Here is a 27,477-nt window from a genome sequence, read left to right as displayed (position 1 = left end):
CCGGGCTCTCTTTCATTGGGTGGGAGAAGAGGTAAATAGCCCCCGTTGGAAGCTGCCCTCAAAGTAACAGAGTGTGTCTACACTGCAAAAAAAAAGTCTGCTCTTAACTCAAATCAGCTTACCTGTGCTAGCTAACTTGGGTTAAAATAGCAGTGAAGATAGGGCAACTCAGCTTTTAACGGGTTAGCTCCTTGAGTTCACATATAGGCTTGAACTCAAGCTGCTAACCTGAGTTGAAAGCTGAGTTGCTGTGTGTTGACACACCCTTAGTCTGCAGCAGAGATCAGCTGTCAGAGGGTGTTGCTGCAGTAAATACCTCTCCCCTTCCTCTAAAGAGTTCAAAGACATTGCTTCTCCAGCGCACGGCAGTGCTGCCAGGAGAATGGGGTGTATTTCCAGGTAACAGTTAAATGACTTGGGGCAAGTTATAAACGGTTAATACATGGCAGGGATCAGCACACACCAGCTTCTGTTACATTCATCACTATGATGTCTCATGAAAACCATGGGTATTTCCCAGGCCCATAAAGATAGCTCATGTATACAGGTCCTTTGGTTTGTTTGGAGTACCTGGAAGAGAGGCAACCAGACTTCCGCCAGTGGTGCTAGGGCCGCTCCTGAAAGCAAGGTCTCCCTGTCCATTGGGCTCCCAGTGCCGTGAGGGAGGAGAGCGAAGTGGAGGAGCTAGCATGGCTGCAGGTAGATGGCACAAGGAGGACAGAAAGACAAGGGACCCACTCCGTGCACTCAAGGGCATCAGCAGCCACTATGGTGAGGATAAGGAAAAGGAAGAGGGGGAAATAGACATTCAAAGGCAGCAGCCCAGCAAGGGGAGAGGGGAGGAGAGAAACTATGAGAGTGGGGTTACAGTGTCAGAGTGGGAGGGGAAGGGGGGTAAAACTGAAGAGCAGAGCATAGGAGAGATGGAGTTCTTTGGGACAAGAGAGGGAAGGAGGTGGGGACTCTAAGGGCTTGTTTTCACTGCTCAAAAAGGTGCCTTTTTTACCTTGGGGGGGGGTGCTAGCATGTGTGAACTTTCCTGAGGGTAAAAAACCCAGTGAGGACAAGGCCCGAGAGACATGGCGAGAGGGAAGGCTGGGAGGAGAGGACCAGGAAAGAATGGAATTGAGGGAGCAGCGAGGGGATGAGGAAGCACGTAAAAGAGCAAGGGAATTATTGACAGGTAAGAGGCTCATAACAGGAGACACTGCATGTGGAAAAGAAAAAGCTGGTGTGTTTTATTCCATTTATTTATGTTCCTGTATTTTATTACATTTCCCTGGAAGACATCCTATGTCTCTAAGTACTGGAGGGAACATGATGAAATGCCTGTTTAGAGCACTTACACTACAGCAATATTTCCTGCTCCACTGGATTTTATAGTTAAATAACACAAAAAAAACCCCACACAATAGAAGAAATGACCTAAAATTTATCAGAATCCACAAAATCCTAAATCCATTTTGCTTTGTGTTCCTTTATGTTTGCTCTATTCTGCACTTGTGTTTCTATGTCGCTTCATACCAGCGTGTCTTCTTTGTGCTTTGGTATGTAGTCCTTAGATCTGAGAAGCAGAACTCCTGAGGTCTGTTTCTAACAGCAAACATCTGTGTGCTCCCTGGTCAAGTCACATAACTGCTCTGTGCCTCAATTGCCCCATCAGTAAATTAGGGACAGCAATACCTATCTTCCAAGGGTACATAATAAATATTGGTTAAGTTCTTGGAAATGAAAGGAGCTGCAGAGTGCTTTATTTATAGGACCATTAATTGATACATAATTATTAACACTTATTCTTTTGATAAATATAAATGTGGCATTTATCAATAAGTATTAATATTATTGTGTACAACCGAGTCATGCATCTGCTCATATACTTCCTACAGCATAACAATAAACACCTTTGTTCTTTTAGAGCACCTTTCCTCTAGGGATCTCAAAGCACTTTGCAAACATTAACAAAATGTTGCTAAAATGTTGTGGCGAGTGAGATGGTGGCCATTGTATTTGTGAGGCGTGGAGCTCCAGTTCATACCTTGATACCCTAGTTCACTTGCTGATTTCCAGGGCATTCTTAAATCCACATGAGTTTCTGAAACTCAGAGACGTCTCATGCAGTAGAGTTATTATCATTACCTGAGCAATATTTCTCCAGAGAGCTGTCCCTTCTAGCAGTTCTCCTGCCAGTTTGATTGGTGCTGCTTTGCTAAAGGCAAAGCCCCAAGGCTCTGAAAAGCCCTAATAAGAAAATGAAAGGGACAGCAGTGACAGGCTTGCTGGAGGTTTATGGCTATAATTTAGTAGCACTTAATAAAAAACAAAATGTCAGTTGGAACCTTGTGGAGCATAGCCTGGAGCTACTGCAGTGAAGCTGGAAAACTGAGACTCAAAGGCAGCTGAGCAGCAATGGGGAAATTACACTGGTTTGTTACCTGGCAGCTTCCAAGAAATTTCAGAGCGGGAGGAAAAAGTTGCCTGCCTTAGTTTTTGTGGGTCTTTGAGATAAGAACCGGCATGGAGCCACACACAAAGCCCCAAATGCTACTCAGTTCCTTCTGAGTGTTCGAGGGTGAGGGGGTGTTGAGCAAGCAGAAGCTCAGTGGTTTCTGTCATCACTCTCATCGGGTGCTTGTGGAAAAGCTTGCCCTCTTTTCTCTTCATACATGGCTTCATTAGAGTTCAAGGAGTGAGTGGCAGGCTATTTGCCCAGTTTTCAGGTCTTTGTTTCATTTAGGACTCTACTGAATTTTCCCTGCTCCATTGTGGGTCTTTTTGTCTATGGCTGAGGCCAAGCCCACCAGCTTCAAGCCATGCCTCTCCTAAAATGGTACCATATGTGGGACAGACAGGTATGCCTGGTGCCCCTATGGCAGTGGTGGGCAACCTGCAGCCCATCAGAGTAATCTGATTGTGGGCCACGAGACAGTTTGCTGACATTGACCATCTGCAGGCATGGCCCCCAGCAGGTCCAAGTGGCTGCGGTTCACCATTCCCTGCCAATGGGGAGCTGCAGGAAGTGGCGGCCTTGCTCCCTTCAGGGGAGCAGAAATGAGATCTTCCTTCAGTGAGGCTCTGTAGACTGACCTTCTTTGGGTCTAGGGCAGCTTGTGACAGAATTCCCTCACCAGAGTGGCACCTCCTGCCCACCATCACACAGATTAGCTTTCTCAGCCAGCACGCCCTCTCCTGGTAGTGCCGCTCCCAGCGCTTTCTCCTCCTACAGACTCACCTCAGTCGAGGAACGGCAATGTCCTTTCATGACTCCGCCCTCCAGTCATGTCACCATCTGTGTTCCTGTGCAGGGGTGTGTGTGGGAGGAGTATCTCCCAGTTCTATTGTCCAGCCACTCTCCCAGTGGTGAGAGGAGGGGACCTGGGCCCATCCACTACTCCAGGGACCCTGGCTATAGAAGCGTCCCACTGCCTCTCTTTAACTTCGCCAGCAGAGCTGCTTCAATTCCCTGGGCCACTTCCCCATGGGACCCAGCACCTTCTTTGTACTCTTCTCAGGGCCTCCAATCCGCAAGTGCCAGCAGCCAGCCAGCAACTGCTCTGTCCAAGGTACTACCTTCCTGCAGGCTGTTAGGAACACAGTCCTCTCTCCTTAGGCTCCCCACAGTAACTGATCCTAGTCTGCCCAGCAGACTTTTATGTGAGCCTGCTGGGCCCTGATTGGCTGCGCTGTGCAGCCTCTCTCTAATTGGCTGCTCCCTGCACTGCCTCCCTACGCTGCTTTTAACCCCTTCCTTTCTGGCTTGGGGTGAATACCCCATCACACAGCCCCTTCTAACTTTTCTAGGAAGCCAGGCCTCTTGTTGATTTACAGAACCTCTGTCTCCTTTCCTTTGTGGCCTTCATGGTTGCAAAGCACTGCCTGTGTTTACTGTGGGGGCACAGATGCTTCTGTTGATGTTGCTTTTTATTTAATAAAAAACGTATCACCTAATTTTAATATTAACAAAGACAAACTCATTTAAAAGACAGAAAAACAACAGACCAGAAACTTCAATCCTCCCAGGCCTGTGTCTATCGATTATCTTATTTGATACCCAACATGGTGCTTCAACCAGTGGCTACGATTCAATTACCATTTCAAAACCAGTTAATCTCTCATAGATCTTGTCCATGATGATTAACAAGCAATTATAGCTCCATGGCCTGTCAAAGCAAATGTCTAAGACCTCCTGAGGCTAATAGTGCCTCCCATTTTCTTATATATATGTACATGTCATGCGTGATTTAACTGTTCATTAATTCCACCATCAAAACAGCTCAGCGGGGTAACACATAGGAAACCATGTGTGTGGTGGCTATTGGCTCAGAATTTGCGTGCCTCCTCATAATGGCCTGGGTCAGATACTTTTGTGGGAATGCAGAGAAATATGGCCATAGGGAGAGCTGGCTATAGGGTCACATAGCGCCCCGGAGTCCACACTCACCCTTGGCAAGTGGAGGGGAGCAAGAGCTCCAGCAGAGCAATGAGCCAGTCATTGCTGCTGTCCCCAGTGTGTCCCCCCACAAGGAGCAGGAAGTAGCAGAGCACCCAGGGCCCTGTAGGAAAACCAGGTGCCATCACCAGCCCTACAGCACCCTTCTTTCTTCTGCTCTTTGTGGAGTCTACTCGAGGAGGTAGCTGTGGCGGTTCCAGCTACTCTGCTGGAGTTGCTATTTCCTTTTTCCTCCTTGGGCTGGTAGTGGATGGGGCTCTTACAGGGCCTCCTGCTCTCCACCATCTCTCTGGGGCAGCAGCCACCTTAGGGGCTGTGGGGCACTCTGCAGCAGCTGCCTGGAATCTGAGAGCCCAGGGAGCTGCATTGAGGAGCTGAAGCGTGGACAGGCTGGAGGGAAAGCAGCATAGAGCCTTCCTTTGTGGGTTTTGGGGTGGGTGAGGCTGAGAGCACATGTGCGTGTTATGAACATGGCCTTAAACTGGATATACAGAAGCAGAACCTCTCCCCTGCCTGAGGAGGAAGGTCTGTTCACTTCCTCTCTCAATCCAATGGATCTCTCCAGTGCAAGACCTAGCTATCCAGGGCTGTGCTGTTGGAACAGCACGTGACCCTTAGACAATGTGTTAGATTGAAATTATTATGGGAGTGCACCTACTTTGTGATACTCCATATCCCTGGATGGCACAGGTCCCATGAAATCTCACCGCACACAAATTGAGACAGCCCCACACATGAACTGTCATCTTGGATTCCCTCCGGCAGCCCCACTGAAGGCGGCAGGAGAATTCCTCAGAGTGGGAAGAAAGGTGGATACTACAAAATGCCGTGGAGCTTGGCTTCATGTCTGAATACAAAAGGAATGTGCTCCACACATGCCCAGCGTGCAACATTTCCCTGGCATAATATCATGTCAAGGCCTTCAAAGGCTGTATCTAGGGAAGGGTCTTGTGTTTGCATGAGTGGTTCAGAAGCTGCCATGCCACTTGGCTTCATATTCTGAGCTGGTGCTGTGGACATGTCAGACTCTCAGAACCTTGCAGGGCACACAGCAGAACCCCATGGCATGGCATGGCCTCCAGAAACCTCTGCTGCTATGGCACTAATCCAAAGGCATTTTATCTTAGCTGAGTATAAATAGGATACATTGACGCTGTGTGTGTGTGTGTGTGAGAGAGAGAGAGAGAGAGAGAGAGAGAGAGACTGAATGTCTACCTCTAGTAGTGGACCGCAGGCATTTTAACAAACTGTTGCACATTGCCACCGAAAGAGTTCTGTTTTGGCCCAAGTGGCAGAGGCCTGGTGGCTTTCTTGCAGAAGTCCCTGTCTTTGATCCTAGCTAGTGATCAAAGTGTCTGTGTGTATGTGAATATAAGCCAACCACAGCACCCATCACTGCACTAGCATTGTGCTGTACCAGACCACTCTACTTCTCTTGTTCACAGGCCAATCTCCAGGCCATCATCTCTTCCGAGAAGCAGGTGACACTGCTGATGGGCTCCATTGACGAGGCCCTGGCAGAGGTTGCCAAAGTGGAGGAGACCTTGCAAGTTTATGATGAGCTGCTGGGGAGTGTGAAGCAGCAGATGGATCACATCCAGCAGGGGAACTCCTTGCTGCACCAGATAGACTCCAACCATGAGAAGCTCATGAGCGAGATTCTCTTCCTCACGGTAGGTGAAGTCACAGAGGGAATGATGCATGGCCCATTGAAGTCAGGGGACAGACTCCCACTGGGCTTAGGGAGCCTGATCCAGACCTGCCTCCACCGGGCTCCCAGCCTGTCTGGCTTAGGAGTGAGGGAGCCGGGCAGTTCTTTGAGGCCTAGATACTATGGTGATGGGCACACTGCTCAGATTTAAAATGAGGGGGTGTGGCCCAGGTGCAGCAGAGGTGACATGGCTGGAATCAGAGAGTCTCATGGAACAAAGACAGCTTTATGTGTCATGCTGCTACTGACCAGGCAACAGAAAGGAGCACAGAGAGGCCCATGAGTTCACAACAAAGACCAGTGCTTTATGAGCAATGACACAGATTCTCAGCACCATTCCTGGGCATAGCGACAGCTAAAACATTAACTCTTTAATTGCATTGCAGCACAGGATGCAGCTACTATCAACAAGGGTCATATTTGTGGTGGGGGAAAGGAGAGAAATGTTTGATTTTTCTGGACCATGTTTACCTGAAATTCTTCTTATCTCTTCACCAGCCAATCAGCTTCCAGGATTGTTCTGCCTCTCCTGTTATAAGTATGTCACTATGTCTCATTCCCATATAACTGTGTCACATGGGAACGAGAACAGTGGCATGAGTTTTTCGCACTGCTGCTGAGGCAGCAATCTGATGCTAAAATAGTTGCCCCTGGATGCATGGCCTTCAATAATCCTCTCTAACTTGTAATCTCCTGGGGCAGGGACTGTCTGTGTGTTATGTGTTTGTACAGCCCCTAGCACCCTGGAGCCCTGCTCTGTGATTTGGATCCCTAGGCTCTCCCTTGCCATGACCCCATTTGGGAGCTCTGCTGTTTTTATGGTGCACTATTATTTTGGAAGGGGAAATGGCAGCACGATGCATTTGACTGGGAATGCAGCCTGGCAGTTTAATGTAGCACTGTGCCACTTAAAGCAGTGAGAGTGCCCATCCTTCATATGTGCACACAGGGCATAGGACACCAAACTCGGATGCTGGTGAGGGGAGGAGGGATAGGAAGACAGCATGCATTAAATCAGTTCTCTTGGGTTTTTAATTAGAGTAATCTGGACCTTAGCAAGAAGCACCGCCAGGCTCTGAGCCGGGGCGACCTCTCTAGCCCCAGCAAAGTGAAGGCCTGCATTGCAGCAGCAGAAGCTCTCTCCAGCTGCATGAACGTTCAGATACAGCCGGGTGAGTAGGAGTAGAAGCTAACTGCCGCCTTTTGTGCCTTATCAACACCATTGACTTACAGTCATGTGAGCTGCCCACAGAGCACAGCACTGTATTGTCCAACCTTCGCATAGGCTCACTGAGTCACTGGGCTGTGAGGTCCTCCTCTGAACCATGGCCTCCAGGATTTCCAGGGACTGCCCCATACCCTTCACCTGCAGGTTGGCTGAGGTAAAGCTCCAAAACAGAAGGAAGCCCTGAATTCTAGCACTCAACTGGAGCAAAATCCTGGAAGGAATGAGTATGAGATCCCAGACTCATTGTTCAAGTTACTTCACCTCCTCGGGTGTCAGCATTCTCAGACATAAAACTGGCTACAGTGCAGGAACCTCCTGCGTTTGACCTGACCTTTCCACCACTCCCAGGCTTCACTTGACTTGTCTGTTCTCCTCCAGTCCCATCTGAATTGCCACACACTCACGGGACATTACTTCACTTTATTTTCTGATGTGAGGGATGCGTATCCTGCTTTCCTACTTCAACACAAACCCGTGTTAGACTGGAAACAAAACCTCAAACTTTTCTCTCCTCACCAAATTTCATCTCCCCACATCCTCAGTGAGCTCTGTTCTCAGTCATTTACTTGGGATGACCGTCAGTGGCATTCCACTCCTGAGTGGCCTTGACCTGCCAGTTTGGGGCGTTGGGATCTTCAGTGGCACAGGGCTGATGCCCATGGAGAGCTGAATGTGGACTAGCGTGGTGGGGGTACATGTTAAGAACATAAGAGCAGCCATACTGGGTCAGGCCCATGGTCCATCTAGCCCAGTATCCTGCCTTCTGACAGTGGATGGTGCCAGTGCCGGATGTTAGCTGGGGGAGTTACTTGTAAGGGATACATGGCTTCTAGGAGACATGCCGGAGGTTACTCTGCTAAGACCTTCAGGATCAACCTCAGAGAGACCTTAAAAGCACACTCTGGTGTTGCCTGTCATCCTGGACTTGCTGTTTTCACAGCCAGGGTAAAGGTTGGGATTGCCAGGCCAGCCCCATCAGTGCATATTTGTGAAGAAAGGAATCAGAAGGAAAGGGTTCTACTCCTCCAGGTCATAGAATTAGTCAGCCCACTCTCTGTCTATATATGTTATAGGGCAGGGGAAAGCATTGCTAGAGCAAGCTTAAGTTAAGCTTTGGCACCCTTTTCCCTAAATACGTTGGAGCCAGGAGTCATCTATATGCTGACTGCTTATCTGGTCTTATATTTAGGAAAGGAGCTAACAGAAGCTTGTTTTTAATGGAGAACCGAAGGCATAGAATCATAGAATCATAGAATATCAAAGTTGGAAGGGACCTCAAGAGGTCATCTAGTCCAACCCCCTGCTCAAAGCAGGACCAATTCCCAGCTAAATCATCCCAGCCAGGGCTTTGTCAAGCCGGGCCTTAAAAACCTCCAAGGAAGGAGACTCCACCACCTCCCTAGGTAACGCATTCCAGTGTTTCACCACCCTCCTAGTGAAATAGTTTTCCCTGATATCCAACCTGGACCTCCCCCACTGCAACTTGAGACCATTGCTCCTTGTTCTGTCATCTGCCACCACTGAGAACAGCCGAGCTCCATCCTCTTTGGAACCCCCCTTCAGGTAGTTGAAGGCTGCTATCAAATCCCCCCTCATTCTTCTCTTCTGGAGACTAAACAATCCCAGTTCCCTCAGCCTCTCCTCATAAGTCATGTGCTCCAGACCCCTAATCATTTTTGTTGCCCTCCGCTGGACTCTTTCCAATTTTTCCACATCCTTCTTGTAGTGTGGGGCCCAAAACTGGACACAGTATTCCAGATGAGGCCTCACCAATGTCGAATAAAGGGGAACGATCACGTTCCTCGATCTGCTGGCAATGCCCCTACTTATACAGCCCAAAATGCCGTTAGCCTTCTTGGCAACAAGAGCACACTGTTGACTCATATCCAGCTTCTCGTCCACTGTGACCCCTAGGTCCTTTTCTGCAGAACTGCTACCTAGCCATTCGGTCCCTAGTCTGTAGCAGTGCATGGGATCCTTCCGTCCTAAGTGCAGGACTCTGCACTTGTCCTTGTTGAACCTCATCAGGTTTTTTTTGGCCCAATCCTCTAATTTGTCTAGGTCCCTCTGTATCCGATCCCTACCCTCTAGTGTATCTACCACGCCTCCTAGTTTAGTGTCATCTGCAAACTTGCTGAGAGTGCAGTCCACACCATCCTCCAGATCATTAATAAAGATATTAAACAAAACCGGCCCCAGGACCGACCCTTAGGGCACTCCGCTTGAAACCGGCTGCCAACTAGACATGGAGCCATTGATCACTACCCGTTGAGCCCGACGATCTAGCCAGCTTTCTATCCACCTTACAGTCCATTCATCCAGCCCATACTTCTTTAACTTGGCGGCAAGAATACTGTGGGAGACCGTATCAAAAGCTTTGCTAAAGTCAAGGAACAACACATCCACTGCTTTCCCCTCATCTACAGAGCCAGTTATCTCATCATAGAAGGCAATTAGGTTAGTCAGGCACGACTTCCCCTTGGTGAATCCATGCTAACTGTTCCTGATCACTTTCCTCTCCTCTAAATGTTTCATAATTGATTCCTTGAGGACCTGCTCCATGATTTTTCCAGGGACTGAGGTGAGGCTGACTGGCCTGTAGTTCCCCGGATCCTCCTTCTTCCCTTTTTTAAAGATGGGCACTACATTAGCCTTTTTCCAGTCATCTGGGACCTCCCCCGATCGCCATGAGTTTTCAAAAATAATGGCTAATGGCTCTGCAATCTCACCCGCCAACTCCTTTAGCACCCTCGGATGCAGCGGATCCGGCCCCATGGACTTGTGCACATCCAGTTTTTCTAAATAGTCCCGAACCACTTCTTTCTCCCCAGAGGGTTGGTCACCTTCTCCCCATGCTGTACTGCCCAGTGCAGCAATCTGGGAGCTGACCTTGTGCGTGAAGACAGAGGCAAAAAAATCATTGAGTACATTAGCTTTTTCCACATCCTCGGTCACTAGGTTGCCTCCCTCATTCAGTAAGGGGCCCACACTTTCCTTGATTTTCTTCTTGTTGCTAACATACCTGAAGAAACCCTTCTTGTTACTCTTAACATCTCTTGCTAACTGCAACTCCAAGTGTGATTTGGCCTTCCTGATTTCACTCCTGCACGCCTGAGCAATATTTTTATACTCCTCCCTGGTCATTTGTCCAATCTTCCACTTCTTGTAAGCTTCTTTTTTGCGTTTAAGATCAGCAAGGATTTCACTGTTTAGCCAAGCTGGTCGCCTGCCATATTTACTATTCTTTCTACACATCGGGATGGTTTGTTCCTGCAACCTCAATAAGGATTCTTTAAAATACAGCCAGCTCTCCTGGACCCCTTTGCCCTTCATGTTATTCTCCTAGGGGATCCTGCCCATCTGTTCCCTGAGGGAGTCAAAGTCTCCTTTTCTGAAGTCCAGGGTCCGTATTCTGCTGCTCTCCTTTCTTCCTTGTGTCAGGATCCTGAACTCGACCATCTCATGGTCACTGCCTCCCAGGTTCCCATCCACTTTTGCTTCCCCTACTAGTTCTTCCCTGTTTGTGAGTAGCAGGTCAAGAAAAGCTTTGCCCCTAGTTGGTTCCTCCAGCACTTGCACCAGGAAATTGTCCCCTACACTATCCAAAAATTTCCTGGATTGCCTGTGCACCGCTGTATTGCTCTCCCAGCAGATATCAGGGTGATTAAAGTCTCCCATGAGAACCAGGGCCTGCGATCTAGCAGCCCAGTTGTACAGTATTTATATGAGTGTTGGGGAATTATTTTCTCCTTTAGAATAATACAGCGTGGGTCTGATTTGAAAACCCCATGGGTGCAGTGATATGCTTCATTTGTGCATGAAAGGGCAGTGATTGCATTGTACAGAAACTGGATATTTGCACATGAAGATGGACAGCTAGCAGTGTACTTTGCATGCATAGTTTTTAAACTCAGGCACTGCCCTTGTTATTTTAGTGCTGCAGTGAATATTTCACTCCTTTGGGGTTTGGATTAGAGTATTTCTTCAAAATTGCACGTCTCTGCGACCTGTCATATTTGTCACTTTCATGACTGATGTGTCTTTGGGCACAACGCTGCATATGCAGTCTCTCGTTATGTCAGCCGTGTCTCCTCCTTAACTCAAGGTTACCGGAAGCTGCAGGCCATAGCAGAACAGTTGATCATGTTTGAAACGCTGAAGCAGAACTTTGAAAACAGTTTCATCAGCCATATTACAAGCATCTTTGAACTGCAGGTATGTTAACCCCAAACTTGCCGTGGCATGTGTTAAACACTGAAAAGAATTAATATTTTGGCAATGCAATGTTGGAGGTATAGAAAGTGCTACCCTAAAAACAGGCACAGAAAGGGTTAAAAGACACCTGTGTCTTCCCGAGCCCTTCTTTAGACACACCTAAACAAACCTTCTTTGGATTGACTCTCTTACAGGGGGGCAGTGTTGCACATATTTATTGATCTGGAGAACTGTCCTCCCATGCCACTGTCTTGCCGCAGTCAAATTCAAAAAAGGCTTAGCCTGAACAACATTTTTTTTAAAGTGATTCCCCCCCCGCCCCGATTTCCTATATACATTAGAAACGTAGGTCCCCATTAGCTTGTAGGACTCTACGTTTACTGGAAACTAATGAAATGATAACATCACAAGAGGGAAGAGACTGAAAGTTGCAGCCTGGGGTATGCGCAGGAATTTAAATTTGATCCCTTTTGGAGGGGCACATTCTGTGCCCATGCCCATCCCCCGCCCCTGAGGAGCTCGCTGGCCCTCACCACTCCAGCCCCGGCAGGAACTCGCTGGGACCAGAGAAGTTCTGTGCCCCCGGCCGATTACTGAGTGCGGGGCGTGTGTCTGCTTGCCCCTCCTTGTGCATGCCCCTGGTTGCGGCTATTGAGAAAGGAAGGGATATCAATCAGCTTGTTTATAACTTCGTTTTTGTCCACAACCATTTAACTTTGGAGCCTAATTGATGATTGGTAGAAAGGATGTCTTTGTTTAAGTCTCAAATTACTTGCACCTTCATTTGAAGTGTGAGACTCCTGCTATTGCTAAATTAAAACATAAGCAAAAATCTATTTTGGCAGGGGCAGGGAAAGGAAAATAACACATTTCTCGCTTTCTTTATATATGAAACAAACCCAAATCCCTTCAAAAAGTCACCTTTAAACATCTACATTACATCTGGGAGGGGATCTACTCGGTTGGGAATGGACAAAGCAGAGGTTTGTAAAGGAGAAGAGGTTAGTTCCAGGAGAGCACAGACATTCAGTTCAGGGTTTTTCTCTCTGGAGTGAGACTCAAACTCCATCCCTAAGAGCATAGAAATCTGGATCACATTTCCTCCTTCTCATGCCCATTGAAAAACTAAAATAGTCCTTGCCACGTCATTATTGAATATTGTTTGTCAGGAACGGTTCTAGGTCCTGATTCTGGTCTCACGCAGCTGTGACCATATTGAGATGAGACTCCATCAGGCCCATGGTGGATATTATTGCCTGCAGAGAGTGGATTCTAAGTACTCTACTGCAGTGGCTCTCAACCTTTCCAGGCTACTGTATCCCTTAGAATCATAGAATCATAGAATATCAGAGTTGGAAGGGACCTCAAGAGGTCATCTAGTCCAACCCCCTGCTCAAAGCAGGACCAATTCCCAGCTAAATCATCCCAGCCAGGGCTTTGTCAAGCTGGGCCTTAAAAACCTCCAAGGAAGGAGACTCCACCACTTCCCTAGGTAACGCATTCCAGTGTTTCACCACCCTCCTAGTGAAATAGTTTTTCCTGATATCCAACCTGGACCTCCCCCACTGCAACTTGAGACCATTGCTCCTTGTTCTGTCATCTGCCACCACTGAGAACAGCCGAGCTCCATCTTCTTTGGAACCCCCCTTCAGGTAGTTGAAGGCTGCTATCAAATCCCCCCTCATTCTTCTCTTCTGGAGACTAAACAATCCCAGTTCCCTCAGCCTCTCCTCATAAGTCATGTGCTCCAGACCCCTAATCATTTTTGTTGCCCTCCGCTGGACTCTTTCCAATTTTTCCACATCCTTCTTGTAGTGTGGGGCCCAAAACTGGACACAGTATTCCAGATGAGGCCTCACCAATGTCGAATAAAGGGGAACGATCACGTTCCTCGATCTGCTGGCAATGCCCCTACTTATACAGCCCAAAATGCCGTTAGCCTTCTTGGCAACAAGAGCACACTGTTGACTCATATCCAGCTTCTCGTCCACTGTGACCCCTAGGTCCTTTTCTGCAGAACTGCTACCTAGCCATTCGGTCCCTAGTCTGTAGCAGTGCATGGGATTCTTCCGTCCTAAGTGCAGGACTCTGCACTTGTCCTTGTTGAACCTCATCAGGTTTTTTTCGGCCCAATCCTCTAATTTGTCTAGGTCCCTCTGTATCCGATCCCTACCCTCTAGTGTATCTACCACGCCTCCTAGTTTAGTGTCATCTGCAAACTTGCTGAGAGTGCAGTCCACACCATCCTCCAGATCATTAATAAAGATATTAAACAAAACCGGCCCCAGGACCGACCCTTGGGGCACTCCGCTTGAAACCGGCTGCCAACTAGACATGGAGCCATTGATCACTACCCGTTGAGCCCGACGATCTAGCCAGCTTTCTATCCACCTTACAGTCCATTCATCCAGCCCATACTTCTTTAACTTGGCGGCAAGAATACTGTGGGAGACCGTATCAAAAGCTTTGCTAAAGTCAAGGAATAACACATCCACTGCTTTCCCCTCATCCACAGAGCCAGTTCTCTCATCATAGAAGGCAATTAGGTTAGTCAGGCATGACTTGCCCTTGGTGAATCCATGCTGACTGTTCCTGATCACTTTCCTCTCCTCTAAATGTTTCATAATTGATTCCTTGAGGACCTGCTCCATGATTTTTCCAGGGACTGAGGTGAGGCTGACTGGCCTGTAGTTCCCCGGATCCTCCTTCTTCCCTTTTTTAAAAATGGGCACTACATTAGCCTTTTTCCAGTCATCTGGGACCTCCCCCGATCGCCATGAGTTTTCAAAAATAATGGCTAATGGCTCTGCAATCTCACCCGCCAACTCCTTTAGCACCCTCGGATGCAGCGCATCCGGCCCCATGGACTTGTGCACGTCCAGTTTTTCTAAATAGTCCCCAACCACTTCTTTCTCCACAGATGGCTGGTCACCTTCTCCCCATGCTGTACTGCCCAATGCAACAATCTGGGAGCTGACCTTGTGCGTGAAGACAGAGGCAAAAAAATCATTGAGTACATTAGCTTTTTCCACATCCTCGGTCACTAGGTTGCCTCCCTCATTCAGTAAGGGGCCCACACTTTCCTTGATTTTCTTCTTGTTGCTAACATACCTGAAGAAACCCTTCTTGTTACTCTTAACATCTCTTGCTAACTGCAACTCCAAGTGTGATTTGGCCTTCCTGATTTCACTCCTGCATGCCTGAGCAATATTTTTATACTTCTCCCTGGTCATTTGTCCAATCTTCCACTTCTTGTAAGCTTCTTTTTTGCGTTTAAGATCAGCAAGGATTTCACTGTTTAGCCAAGCTGGTCGCCTGCCATATTTACTATTCTTTCTACACATCGGGATGGTTTGTTCCTGCAACCTCAATAAGGATTCTTTAAAATACAGCCAGCTCTCCTGGACCCCTTTGCCCTTCATGTTATTCTCCCAGGGGATCCTGCCCATCTGTTCCCTGAGGGAGTCAAAGTCTGCTTTTCTGAAGTCCAGGGTCCCTATTCTGCTGCTCTCCTTTCTTCCTTGTGTCAGGATCCTGAACTCGACCATCTCATGGTCACTGCCTCCCAGGTTCCCATCCACTTTTGCTTCCCCTACTAGTTCCTCCCTGTTTGTGAGTAGCAGGTCAAGAAAAGCTTTGCCCCTACTTGGTTCCTCCAGCACTTGCACCAGGAAATTGTCCCCTACACTTTCCAAAAATTTCCTGGATTGCCTGTGCACCGCTGTATTGCTCTCCCAGCAGATATCAGGGTGATTAAAGTCTCCCATGAGAACCAGGGCCTGCGATCTAGCAACTTCTGCTAGTTGCCAGAAGAAAGCCTCGTCCACCTCATCCCCCTGGTCTGGTGGTCTATAGCAGACTCCAACCACGACATCACCCTTGTTGCTCACACTTCTCAACTTTATCCAGAGACTCTCAGGTTTTTCTGCAGTTTCATACCGGAGCTCTGAGCAGTCATACTCCTCTCTTACATACAACGCAACTCCCCCACCTTTTCTGCCCTGCCTGTCCTTCCTGAACAGTTTATATCCATCCATGACAGTACTCCAGTCATGTGAGTTATCCCACCAAGTCTCTGTTATTCCAATCACATCATAGTTCCCTGACTGTGCCAGGACTTCCAGTTCTCCCTGCTTGTTTCCCAGGCTTCTTGCATTTGTGTATAGGCACTTAAGATGACTCATCGATCGTCCCTCTTTCTCAGCATGAGACAGGAGTCTGATTTGTCTTGCATACCCCAAGTTTCTCCTCACTTAAAAACCACTTGCTTACATTCACCATATAATTATAAAATAAATCAATAGGAATATAAATATGGTACTTACATTTCAGTGTACAGTACACAGAAGCAGTATAAACAAGTCACTATCTGTATGAAATTTTAGTTTGTACTGACTTTGCTAGTGCTTTTTATGTAGCCTGTTGTAAAACTAGGCAAACATCTAGATGAGTTGATGTACCCCCAGAAGACCTCTGTGTACTCCCAGGGGTGCACGTACCCCTGTTTGAGAACCACTGTGCTGTTGGAAATAGCTGTGTTAACTATGGCTCACTGCTAAATGGCCCATATCTAGTTTTCTAGATTCTGAGTGTGACTAATCACACACACAACGCAAGGATTTATGCTTGGAGTCAACACTAAGGGTTATTTTATTGAATGACGTCTTGCTTTGCCAACGCCCTATTTTCTACCACCCCTTTTAAACTTCCCTTTGGAAATGGTGAGGGACAGAGGTTGTAATTGCCCCTCAACCTCTCCTCCCCCAACATGTCTCCCTAGCAGCCCGAGAGAATGCCTTGCAGTAGCCTGCACTATGCTATCCTGGGCCTGCAGTCAGGTCCATCTATCCAGATCCTTGCACCTGCGCAGATCTGATTGCACAATGTGGGTCCTCATAAGTAGAGGCTGAATTGAAGATGAACAGACTTTGTTGCCTCTCTGGCTAAAATCCAGCATCACAAATGTGGCTTCTCAGTTTAGTTCCCCACTGCAGCTTGACCAGACCTTACCAGCTTATCATTTTGTTCATCCCTGTTCCCCTACAACTGGATGCAACATAGGTCACATCTGCACTACAGACTTCTACCAACATAGCTATGTCAGTCAGCGTCGTGAAGAGGTGTGATCCCTCAGCAACATAACTATGCCAGCAAAGGCCGCTAGTGTAGATGCAGCTATATTGGCTATACCAGAATAGCTTATTTCCTTGAGGGGTGGTGGTGATGGAATAAGCTATCCTAGTAATAGCCCAGCTTTGCATCAATAAGCTGCATCCACTTTACTGGCATAGTATAGCTATACTGGTGAAGCAATAAGTGTAGACCCATGGCCATAGTGGTTTTTAACATTGCTCTCCCAAGTAACTTATGGCTTCTCAAATGTTTTCAGAACCATAGGTACTGGAAGTAGGGGCATGGTAGGTACTGATGCACCCCCTGGCTTGACGCAGTTTCCATTATATTCAGGGTTTACAGCTTGGTTCAGTGGCTCTCAGCACCCTCACTATACAAATTGTTCCAGCATCCCTGTCCAGAACTGGAGCTTCCCATGCAATCCAGGAGAGATTCATTTAAATTTGCCAAGTGCTCCATATGAATGATTTTATTGAGCTAGGCTTTGCTCTTTCTGTTGTTTCAGGGAAATGGTCAAGTTCCTGCTCGAATGCAGCAGGCTAGCAAGCTAATTTCATCCACCCATGGGCCCTACCATGACGACCTGCTACCTTACACTCCACTTATGGCATGGCTGAAGAATGCCAACCCGATCCTGTTCCATGACCTCCCCAAGGTACGGCCTCACAGCTGAACTATCCAGTGCAACATCAGTCATGGTGGGGTAACAATAAATAATCCTACATTATTCCATTAAGTGGGATGTTTTTAATTGGGTTGGTATTCTACGCTGTGGTATTTTAATATAGACGTGTCCATATAAAGATGAAATGAAGAAATCACCATGGAAATATCACTTTTATTCACAACAGTATTTTATGTAAAGTCTTTTGGGCTTTGACTTAAAGCTATGCCCTGTTTTCTGAACGAGGACACTACTCAAGAATAGTCATCGTTATCTGAATTTCCCCAGCTGAGATCAGAGCCCATGATGCCAGGCCATGGGCACATTCATAGTAACAGAGACACTCACAGCCTAAGTAGACAAGACAGGCAAAGGTAGTGTTATTCGCATTTTACAGTGAACTACCCAAATGTGTATAGGCATCTATGTTAGAGCCAGGGACTGAACCCAGATTGGAGTCCCAGCTCTGCAGCATAGTCACCATCAGAGTGGGATAAAAGAATGCCCGATGAGGTTTGATCCCTGAGAATATCAAACATACAATGGACCCCTCAGTATTCAATGAAGGCCAGTACCTATATCTGATCAGAAAGACAGCACCCCCTTGTACCATGCTGGGGCATTCCTCCATTGCTCAGACTAAGAGAACAGTAGCACCTGCTAAATCACTAGCACTGCTCCCTGCAGCTCCCCTTTAGAGCAGTGATCCTCAGACGGTGGCTCAGGAGCCCCAAGTGGCTCTTCAATGTGTCTCCTGCGGCTCTTTGCAGCACATGGTATTAAAACACTGTGTGATTTCATTCTTAACCAATCAGGATGCTTTTACTGTGTTATTAACCAACTGTAGAATGTCAGTCATTTTGCTGTGAGAAGCATATATATAGGAATGAGTTTATTTTATTTATATTAAATGAAACAATGAATTCACACTACAGTGGCTCTTTTGGGTAATGTTGATCACTGATTTGGCTCCTGATTCACCGAGATCTGAGTATCACTGCTTTCGAAGTTTCCCATCGAAGTACTGACCACCTCTGAGGCTACTTAGCTTGTGAAAGCCAAGTGTGCAGTTGGAAGGCAGATAGCCCTTCACTGACAAGTGTGCTCCTTACTGTGGGACTGTCCTGTTTGCTGAAAACAAGAGCCAGGAAGGATGCTGGAAGCTGTGTTTTCATGTTGGGGTAAAGCTCACCCTCGTGGAAGACAAAGTCCAAGCCGATGCTATTGTCCACGGCACAGCGTGCTTGCTGTGGCATAGTCTGGGTGCCAGAGTCTTCACAGTTCAACAACCTTGCTCACTGCAGCCAGCGAACGGCACGACTTTAGAATGGGCTTCAATGCTGAGCAGCTAGGTTCTTCCCTTCCCAGGTTTTTATGATCAGTTCCACAGCTCTCCCAAAGGCCTGATCCAAAGCCCACTGGAGTCAACAGGAATGTTTCCACTGACTGCAGTAGGCTTTGTATCAGGCACAGTATAGAGACTGCTGAGAATGGCTTGGTGGTGGTTGAGATGGGGAGCTGCAGAGAGACAGGAGAGAGACCCACTGGCATTTCCTTCCCCATTCCTTCCCCTTCCAGGTCTATGCCTGGAATCTTAGCAGACTCTACGAGAGGGAAATCAAAGCTTTTTTCGAGCTGGCCAGAATGCTGCTGCTGGGAAGAACAAAGGAATGTAAGTGATTCAGTGCTGTGGGACAGGGATTGATTTGTAAGTGGGGTACACAGAGGAATTGTACCCCCACTCCCTTCCCCAAACTATCAGTTCCTTGGGTGGGTTTTCCCCTCTCATCTATGGGCCAAGTCCTCAGCTGTTGCAAACTGGCAAAGCTCCATTGTCTGTAGAGGAGTTATGCTGATTTACACCAGGTGGACATTGTATGATCAAACAAACCTTTGCTGCAGGTTTTATTCAGTACTGCTTATTTGCTTTTGAGCTTTGGGGTCTTTGTGGCTTCCCCTCCAGGAATTCACAAATAAATCTCTGCTGTGGAGAGGCATAGGCATTTCTGCAGGCATCAGAGAGCCAGAGATGCAACGCTGTCTGTTTGTATGGTAGTGCAGGTGAAGCCCAGAACCATTCTGTGATACTAGTTTTTCCCTGAAGTGTGCTAACGTTTGCCAATCCTGCAAACACAAATGTATGCATAACTTTACTTAGGTGAACAGTGCATTGACTTTAATACATGGCTGATCAAAAAACTACAGCTTCCGTAAGGTATGGGAGAGCTCAGGCAGATGCAGAGATCAATATCAAAATGACCCCAAAACAAAGTGTTTCATTTAGATTTTCCCAACAGAAAATAGAAAAAAAAATTAATCCAAGTCCACAACATGTGGGGAGGAGTGTTGGGTGAATCCAAGAGTGCTGTGTCATGAATTGCTCCCTGCAATGGGAGGAAGCTGTTTGCACAGTGCTTCATAACGGTCTGATGGTTCAGTGACTGCTAAGCCATGCTGTTTCCCATTGCTGTCAGTGGCATGGATAGTAAGTAGTAATCTGCTGTGGTGGAGCTAACGTGGAATGAAAGGCACATTCCATGGCTGTCAGACCTGCTGGTCTACATATATTTTACAACCTGCATTGAGGCATTAGAAACACATTGCTCCCATAGCAGGGTCTGAGGGTGGAGGAATAATTCATTCCCGAGGGGCTCATTCCCGAGCCCCACTCCAGGTCCTTTGCACTGTTCCCACAATGATGGGCCAAAAAGCAGCCTCTCTTTGGCTGGCAAAGAGCCGGTGTGGCCCCTTCCCATTCTGCAGCCCCTGGTATAAAAGGTAATTCCCCCAGGGAAAAAATAGGCATGGTTGGAATGCACTGCATCCCAGCAATCCCTACAGACCATAGCCAGCTGGGCTAGGAATGCTCTAAATTACACCAGGAGGTAAACTGGCTCTAGGATCAGATCACCGCAGTAGTTTTAAACTCTTCAACTGTTCCTAGGGTCCTCTCCAGTCATCATTTCCTCTCTGTCCCGTGGTCTGCGATGGAGTCTGTAGGGGGGGGCCAAGCAGCAATAATGATTGTCCGTTTATGTAATAGAGCGCTACCGAACATGTGAACCAGTGCTTCCTCCTTGATTTTCTCCATCTCTTGCTGTAAAATATTCCACCTGTGTCCTTTTGTCCTGATTGGTCAGTGTTGTATTCTTTGGATAGGATCATTAGTGTAGTCACACTCTCTTGGGGCCGTTATCACCCAGAGACAAAGGGATAGAACAGTGGCTAAAAGTGACATTGGAACCACCAACACAATGGCTCTGCTAGTGGAATTCCTGCTGGATCAGCCTGCTGGACATCAGCCTACCCATGTATACCTTTGCTGCTCTCCTGTGGTGCGAGATCCCCACCCCCGGCTCCCTTGGATGGGCAAATATCCCATCATCCCTTCTGAATGCAGGTGTGCTCCTGCTTTCCTCTCTATACATCCTTGGTTCCTGAGTCACGGTGGGGTTTTGGTTTTTTTCCCCAAAGCGTCACTTTCAACTAACCTCCACTTCCCTTCTGCTGCAGTCACGGTCTCCTTTCCATATTTCCATTCCCTTTACACAGCATCCATTTGACACTGGACTCATTTGGGAAGACTTGGCAGAACTACTTTGTTCTTGGCTTTATTAGATCATACCCACCCTCTTGATTCCCTGCCACTAGTCCCAGCTGCAGGTAGCAACCCTCTACCCTGTCTTCCAAATCTGTGTCCATGGTGCCTTCGGTCTACAAAACGTAACTGCCTGCACCTTTGCCAGGTCTGCCTTGAATTGTGGGAATCTTTCCAGGCATTTCCCAGCAACACATGGCTTCAGTTATTTCACCTGCCATGGCTCCATCAGATTGTTTCCCCAAAGCTGAATGAACTCTTCCCGTTTCATGCTCAGCTGAATAACTGTGTTTTGGTCCCAAAAGCTTTGGCGAAGTGATTATGAAAAGCACTTGTGTGCGAAAATGCAGACAAGGTGGCTCACCCATGCAGACTGTGTCTCAAAGCCTCCTCTCTCCTTGTGGTTGCTGTTCTCTGTTAGCTCACAAGCTCCACAGTGGCTCTCCTCCTCCCCCCATTGCTGGAGAGCTGTACTCCATATTCCACTGCACACCAGCGACTTGTCTCTAGTGGGGAGATCCTCACCCTGCTCCAATCACAGAGCAGTACATGGTGCACCACAGCCCCATAACCAGCAGAGGGCGGAATCTGGCACAGGCACTGTGGAAGACTGCCATAAGGCTGCTTTCCTAGGACACTCTCTCCAGTCCCACCATAGAGGGATGTCCAGGATGCAGCTGCATCACATAACACACAGGAGATTCTGGGCAGCTCTGTGACCCATAGGACATCCTAGAGGAGTTGCTGTAAATTAGCCCCTTGGGGCTGTCTAAATTATTCCAGGAGCCTGCAGCCCCTGGAGGAACCCAGGATTAGCAAAGCTCAAAAGTGGCTTAAAGCCACTTTAGCCCCGTTTCTCCCCAGGCTGCAAGTTCTGTGCTGTGCCTCCTTGAGGAGCAGCACAGCATCTCACCCCAGTTCCCCATAGGCTCTTGGCATCCCCTCTCCCATGTAACACACAAGATGTGTACAAACTCTGCCAGATGATCTAACAAGGATTGGAGCTATTTCATGTGATCAGCAAAACTGGAAGGGGAAGTTGAGATTATAGAGAGTTACTTGCTGAACTCAATATAGCTGTTTAAATTCATTTTTGGGATTACATCAGTACAGCATGTTAGGCCTTATAGAATGATTTCTTTAACAATCGGACTAGAATTAATGTTTATAAACAGTCCAATGTTGTTAGAGCACACTAGAGCACTGCCTTGCTGTATATACCCAGGTGAAAGGCACTGCAGAAATAGCTAAGATACTGGATCTGGGTGTAAGGGGACCCCATGCAGACATAAGGGGCCATACAGACAGGGATTTTTCTGTAGAATTGGGGTCTATGGAATCATGAAGTGTAGCATTGTAAATTTACATGTAGAGCTGCCTTGGAAAAAAAAGTATGTTAAATGAAATTGTCAAGGCTGTATCCCCACTTTGAACTTTAGGGTACAAATGTGGGGGCCTGCATGAAAACTTCTAAGCTTAACTACCAGCTTAGTTTTGGTTCGCTGCCACCATTCCCAAATGGATTCCCTTCCCTGGGAAGCCTTGCGAAACCTTTCACCAATTCCCTGGTGAATACAGATCCAAACCCCTTGGATCTTAAAACAAGGAGAAATTAACCATCCCCCCTTCTTTCTCCCACCAACTCCTGGTGAATACAGATCCAACCCCCTTGGACCTAAAACAAGGAAAAAATCAATCAGGTTTTTAAAAAGAAGGCTTTTAATTAAAGAAAAAGGTAAAAATCATCTTTGTAAAATCAGTATGGAAAATAACTTTACAGGGTAATCAAACTTAAAGAGCTCAGAGGACCTCCCTCTAGCCTCAGGTTTAAAGTATAGCAAACAAAGATAAATACTCTAGTAGAAGGTACATTTACAAGTTGAGAAAAACAAAGTAAAACTAAGACGCCTTGCCTGGCTTTTTACTTACAAGTTTGAAATATGAGAGACTTGTTTAGAAAGATGGGGAGAACCTGGATTGATGTCTGGTCCCTCTCAGTCCCAAGAGCGAACAACAACCAAAACAAAGAGCACAAAAAAAGAAAAGCCTTCCCACCCCCCCCCCACCCCAAGATTTGAAAGTATCTTGTCCCCTTATTGGTCCTTTGGGTCAGGTGTCAGCCAGGTTACCTGAGCTTCTTAACCCTTTACAGGGAAAAGGATTTTGGAGTCTCTGGCCAGGAGGGATTTTATAGTACTGTATACAGGACAGCTGTTACCCTTTCCTTTATAGTTATGACAGAAATATTTAGATTTTTTTGAAATTTTTTGTTTTTTAATGTTTAACGAGGGGAAGTAAAAAAGGAAGCAGAAGTCCTTCTGTCCCTCCCCCCCACATTTTTGGGAATGAAGGAGTAAGAAGAGGGAGTGGGATTTCTCTCACAATTTCCAAATGAAATTTGTTCAGGTGTTTTGTTTCAGAATGGTGTTGAAAAGTGAAAACATTTCAATCACTGGGAAATGTTCCTGTGAAAAAAAAATCATTGCCCTTGAAAAGCCATTTTTTAATGAAAAAGCTGTCAAAAAATTTCAACCAAGTCTATTACATGGAACGTTATGGGAGGTGGGTGTGAGGTGATGCTCCTCAACAGGACCAAGAATTGAGAGACGCCTCACCACTACCTGCCATTAGCATGAAGGCATGTTTGCCGTGGATCAGCTCCCTGAAACCACCAGCCTATAGCAGCACAAGCGCTGCCTTCTATGCCCTGCAGACCTTGCTCTCTCTGTACAGGTTAGTGGTAGGCACACACCAACCCCAAGTACTCGGAGTGTTCCATGCACCATCCAGCACCTTAATCACTGAACAAACAGACTTATCAGGCTGGCTATTCCCAAAGGAACATTACCCACCAGCTTGTAGGATTCAACTCAGGACCAGCACTTTGCATGACACTACAGCACTTAACTGTATTTATAGTGAAAACAAGAATGAGTTTATCAAAGTAACAGAAAGTAAGAATATTGGGAACAAGTAGTTACATGTATAACAAAATTATAAACACACTTTCCAGAGACTAAACTTAACTAGCAGGTTAACCTCCTGGCTAAAGAAGTTTGATCTCACCCAGTGTTCTTGTTAGCATTTTTTTCAAACCAAATCTGGTTGAGACCCCACTTTCATGAATGCAAAGATGCTGTCCCTTTTTTTTCCTCAGTGAAGGGGGCCAGGCTGTCTTCTTTGTCTTCTAGAAATACCCCCAGAGTTTGTTGTCTTTTCCTATGGACAGGTTAACGCCCCCTCTCCCCATGGCTTCTTTGTTCCTGCATCTTCCTTTCCTGCTGATTTCACATCTGTTCCTTACATACAAAGTCAAATGTTAATGGGCATCCATTGTGTTAACTTACAATGCTTAATTTACTTCCCGGACACAGAGAGAAATGTTTCTTGCCTCCTGTCTGCAGGAACCGGTCTAAGGCATATCTGGTGACCTGCTTTTCGATTACATGCTTAAGAACATAATTTTCTGGAATAGATACGTAACTCCTTACATAGTACCCGTACATATTTCACAATGATATTGATGACTAGTGAGACACCAGCTTTCAACTGAGACCTCACATGACACTCTTTGGTGAGCCAGCATGTACAATCCAGAATCAGGAGATTCCTGTAACTCATCCCCTTGTCAGTTGGTATTAAGGGGTTCTTGGGTCACAGGGCGTGAGCGTGCCAGTCAGTGAACAGAAGCACCTGCCCACAACTGCTCACAGATATCTAATGAGACAGGATAAAGGTATATAAACTAACAAACGGTATAGAGAAAGTTAGATGCTTCTATTTACCCTCTCTCATAATACAAGAGCAAGGTGACATTCAATACAGTTGAAAGGCTACACATTTAGAAATCAGAACAGGAAGTCCATTTCAGACAATATGCAGTTATCTGTGGATCTCATTGCCTCAAGACATTATGGAGCCCAAGAAGTAAGCAGGATTCAAGAAAGGCAGTGCTACTTATAAGCAATATCTGTAGTTACACTAGGAAGGATAAAAATTCATAAGGGGTTGTATCAGGGCTGCCCCTTCCTGGGGTGCCCTCCGACAGCTGGCTGCATCGTGACCAGTGTGTCTGCCTCAGTTTCCCCTTCATTCACCCATAGAAAGGAATATAGTCTTTCAGTGTCCAGTGCAAAGACCCACCTCTAGGCATAATTTATTTATGAACAGTAAGCTGCAGAACCCTCATGATAAAACCATTCTTCCCAACCCCCAAAATACAACATGTTACAATCGCAGAAAACTTCCATGCCCTCCTCCAGGGGCATCGTTTCCAGACCACCCACCCTAGAGTCAGTTTCAAGTCTGTTCCGAGTTCTTTCACTCCTATTCCAGGCTCCCATTCTCCAGGCCATCCACCTGAGAGTTAGCCAAGTTGCATCTTTCCCATGACTCTGCTTGCAAGACAGCTCCCCACCATGTTCCACTCCCCCAGGTCACTCTGCCTGTGAGTCCTACCCCTGCTCAGAGAATGTCCCCTCAGAGTCAACCCTCTTATTTCTGGGTGCAGCTTCCCACAGCCTTCCATTCAGGCCTGCAGCAAGGGGGCTTCCTAGCCTCTTCCCTCTTAAAGGGGAGTCAATGAGAGGGATATAAAGGGACTCACACAGTAATGTACCCAGGGGTGGGGAAAGTGTCCATCATGAAGGTTTCACACCTTCCTCTGAAGCATCTGGTACTGACTACTATCAGAGATATGCTGTTGGATTAGCTATACTGTTGGTCTGATCTGGTGTGATAATTCTCGTGTTCCATAGAATCATAGAATATCAGGGTTGGAAGGGACCTCAAGAAGTCATCTAGTCCAACCCCCTGCTCAAAGCAGGACCAATTCCCAACTAAATCATCCCAGCCAGGGCTTTGTCAAGCCGGGCCTTAAAAATCTCCAAGGAAGGAGACTCCACCACCTCCCTAGGTAACACATTCCAGTGCTTTACCACCCTCCTAGTGAAATAGTGTTTCCTAATATCCAACCTGGACCTCCCCCACTGCAACTTGAGACCATTGCTCCTTGTTCTGTCATCTGCCACCACTGAGAACAGCCGAGCTCCATCCTCTTTGGAACCCCCCTTCAGGTAGTTGAAGGCTGCTATCAAATCCCCCTCATTCTTCTCTTCTGGAGACTAAACAATCCCAGTTCCCTCAGCCTCTCCTCATAAGTCATGTGCTCCAGACCCCTAATCATTTTTGTTGCCCTCCGCTGGACTCTTTCCAATTTTTCCACATCCTTCTTGTAGTGTGGGGCCCAAAACTGGACACAGTATTCCAGATGAGGCCTCACCAATGTCGAATAAAGGAGAATGATCACGTTCCTCGATCTGCTGGCAATGCCCTTACTTATACAGCCCAAAATGCTGTTAGCCTTCTTGGCAACAAGAGCACACTGTTGACTCATATCCAGCTTCTCGTCCACTGTGACCCCTAGGTCCTTTTCTGCAGAACTGCTACCTAGCCATTCGGTCCCTAGTCTGTAGCAGTGCATGGGATTCTTCCATCCTAAGTACAGGACTCTGCACTTGTCCTTGTTGAACCTCATCAGGTTTTTTTTTGGCCCAATCCTCTAATTTGTCTAGGTCCCTCTGTATCCAATCCCTACCCTCTAGTGTATCTACCACGCCTCCTAGTTTAGTGTCATCTGCAAACTTGCTGAGAGTGCAGTCTACACCATCCTCCAGATCATTAATAAAGATATTAAACAAAACCGGCCCCAGGACCGACCCTTGGGGCACTCCGCTTGAAACCGGCTGCCAATTAGACATGGCGCCATTGATCACTACCCGTTGAGCCCAACGATCTAGTCAGCTTTCTATCCACCTTACAGTCCATTCATCCAGCCCATACTTCTTTAACTTGGCGGCAAGAATACTGTGGGAGACCGTATCAAAAGCTTTGCTAAAGTCAAGGAATAACACATCCACTGCTTTCCCCTCATCCACAGAGCCAGTTATCTCATCATAGAAGGCAATTAGGTTAGTCAGGCACGACTTCCCCTTGGTGAATCCATGCTGACTGTTCCTGATCACTTTCCTCTCCTCTAAGTGTTTCATAACTGATTCCTTGAGGACCTGCTCCAAGATTTTTCCAGGGACTGAGGTGAGGCTGACTGGCCTGTAGTTCCCCGGATCCTCCTTCTTCCCTTTTTTAAAGATGGACTCTACATTAGCCTTTTTCCAGTCATCTGGGACCTCCCCCGATCGCCATGAGTTTTCAAAAATAATGGCTAATGGCTCTGCAATCTCATCCGCCAACTCCTTTAGCACCCTCAGATGCAGCGCATCTGGCCCTATGGACTTGTGCACGTCCAGTTTTTCTAAATAGTCCCCAACCACTTCTTTCTCCACAGATGGCTGGTCACCTCCTCCCCATATTGTGCTGCCCAGTGCAGCAGTCTGGGAGCTGACCTTGTTCGTGAAGACAGAAGCAAAAAAAGCATTGAGTACATTAGCTTTTTCCACATCCTCGGTCACTAGGTTGCCTCCCT

At 47.1% G+C, this 27,477-nt stretch overlaps 1 protein-coding gene across 2 annotated transcripts in view; it reads left to right on the top strand.

Annotated features, from left to right (window-relative positions):
- Positions 1-27,477, top strand: part of LOC101937695 (exocyst complex component 1-like) — an 80,825-nt gene that overhangs the window by 22,801 nt on the left and 30,547 nt on the right. For both annotated transcript variants that reach the window (XM_065556385.1, XM_065556383.1), the window contains exons 6-10: positions 5,893-6,120; positions 7,198-7,330; positions 11,492-11,601; positions 17,240-17,389; positions 18,977-19,070. In XM_065556385.1, the coding sequence (XP_065412457.1) occupies positions 5,893-6,120; positions 7,198-7,330; positions 11,492-11,601; positions 17,240-17,389; positions 18,977-19,070 (715 nt within the window). The remainder of the gene's footprint in view (positions 1-5,892; positions 6,121-7,197; positions 7,331-11,491; positions 11,602-17,239; positions 17,390-18,976; positions 19,071-27,477) is intronic.

The sequence above is a fragment of the Chrysemys picta genome, chromosome 9 (assembly GCF_011386835.1).
Source record: "Chrysemys picta bellii isolate R12L10 chromosome 9, ASM1138683v2, whole genome shotgun sequence".
Taxonomy (NCBI): domain Eukaryota; kingdom Metazoa; phylum Chordata; order Testudines; family Emydidae; genus Chrysemys; species Chrysemys picta.
The sequence above is the reverse complement of the archived record's forward strand: the minus strand, read 5'-3'. Positions and strand labels throughout refer to the sequence as shown.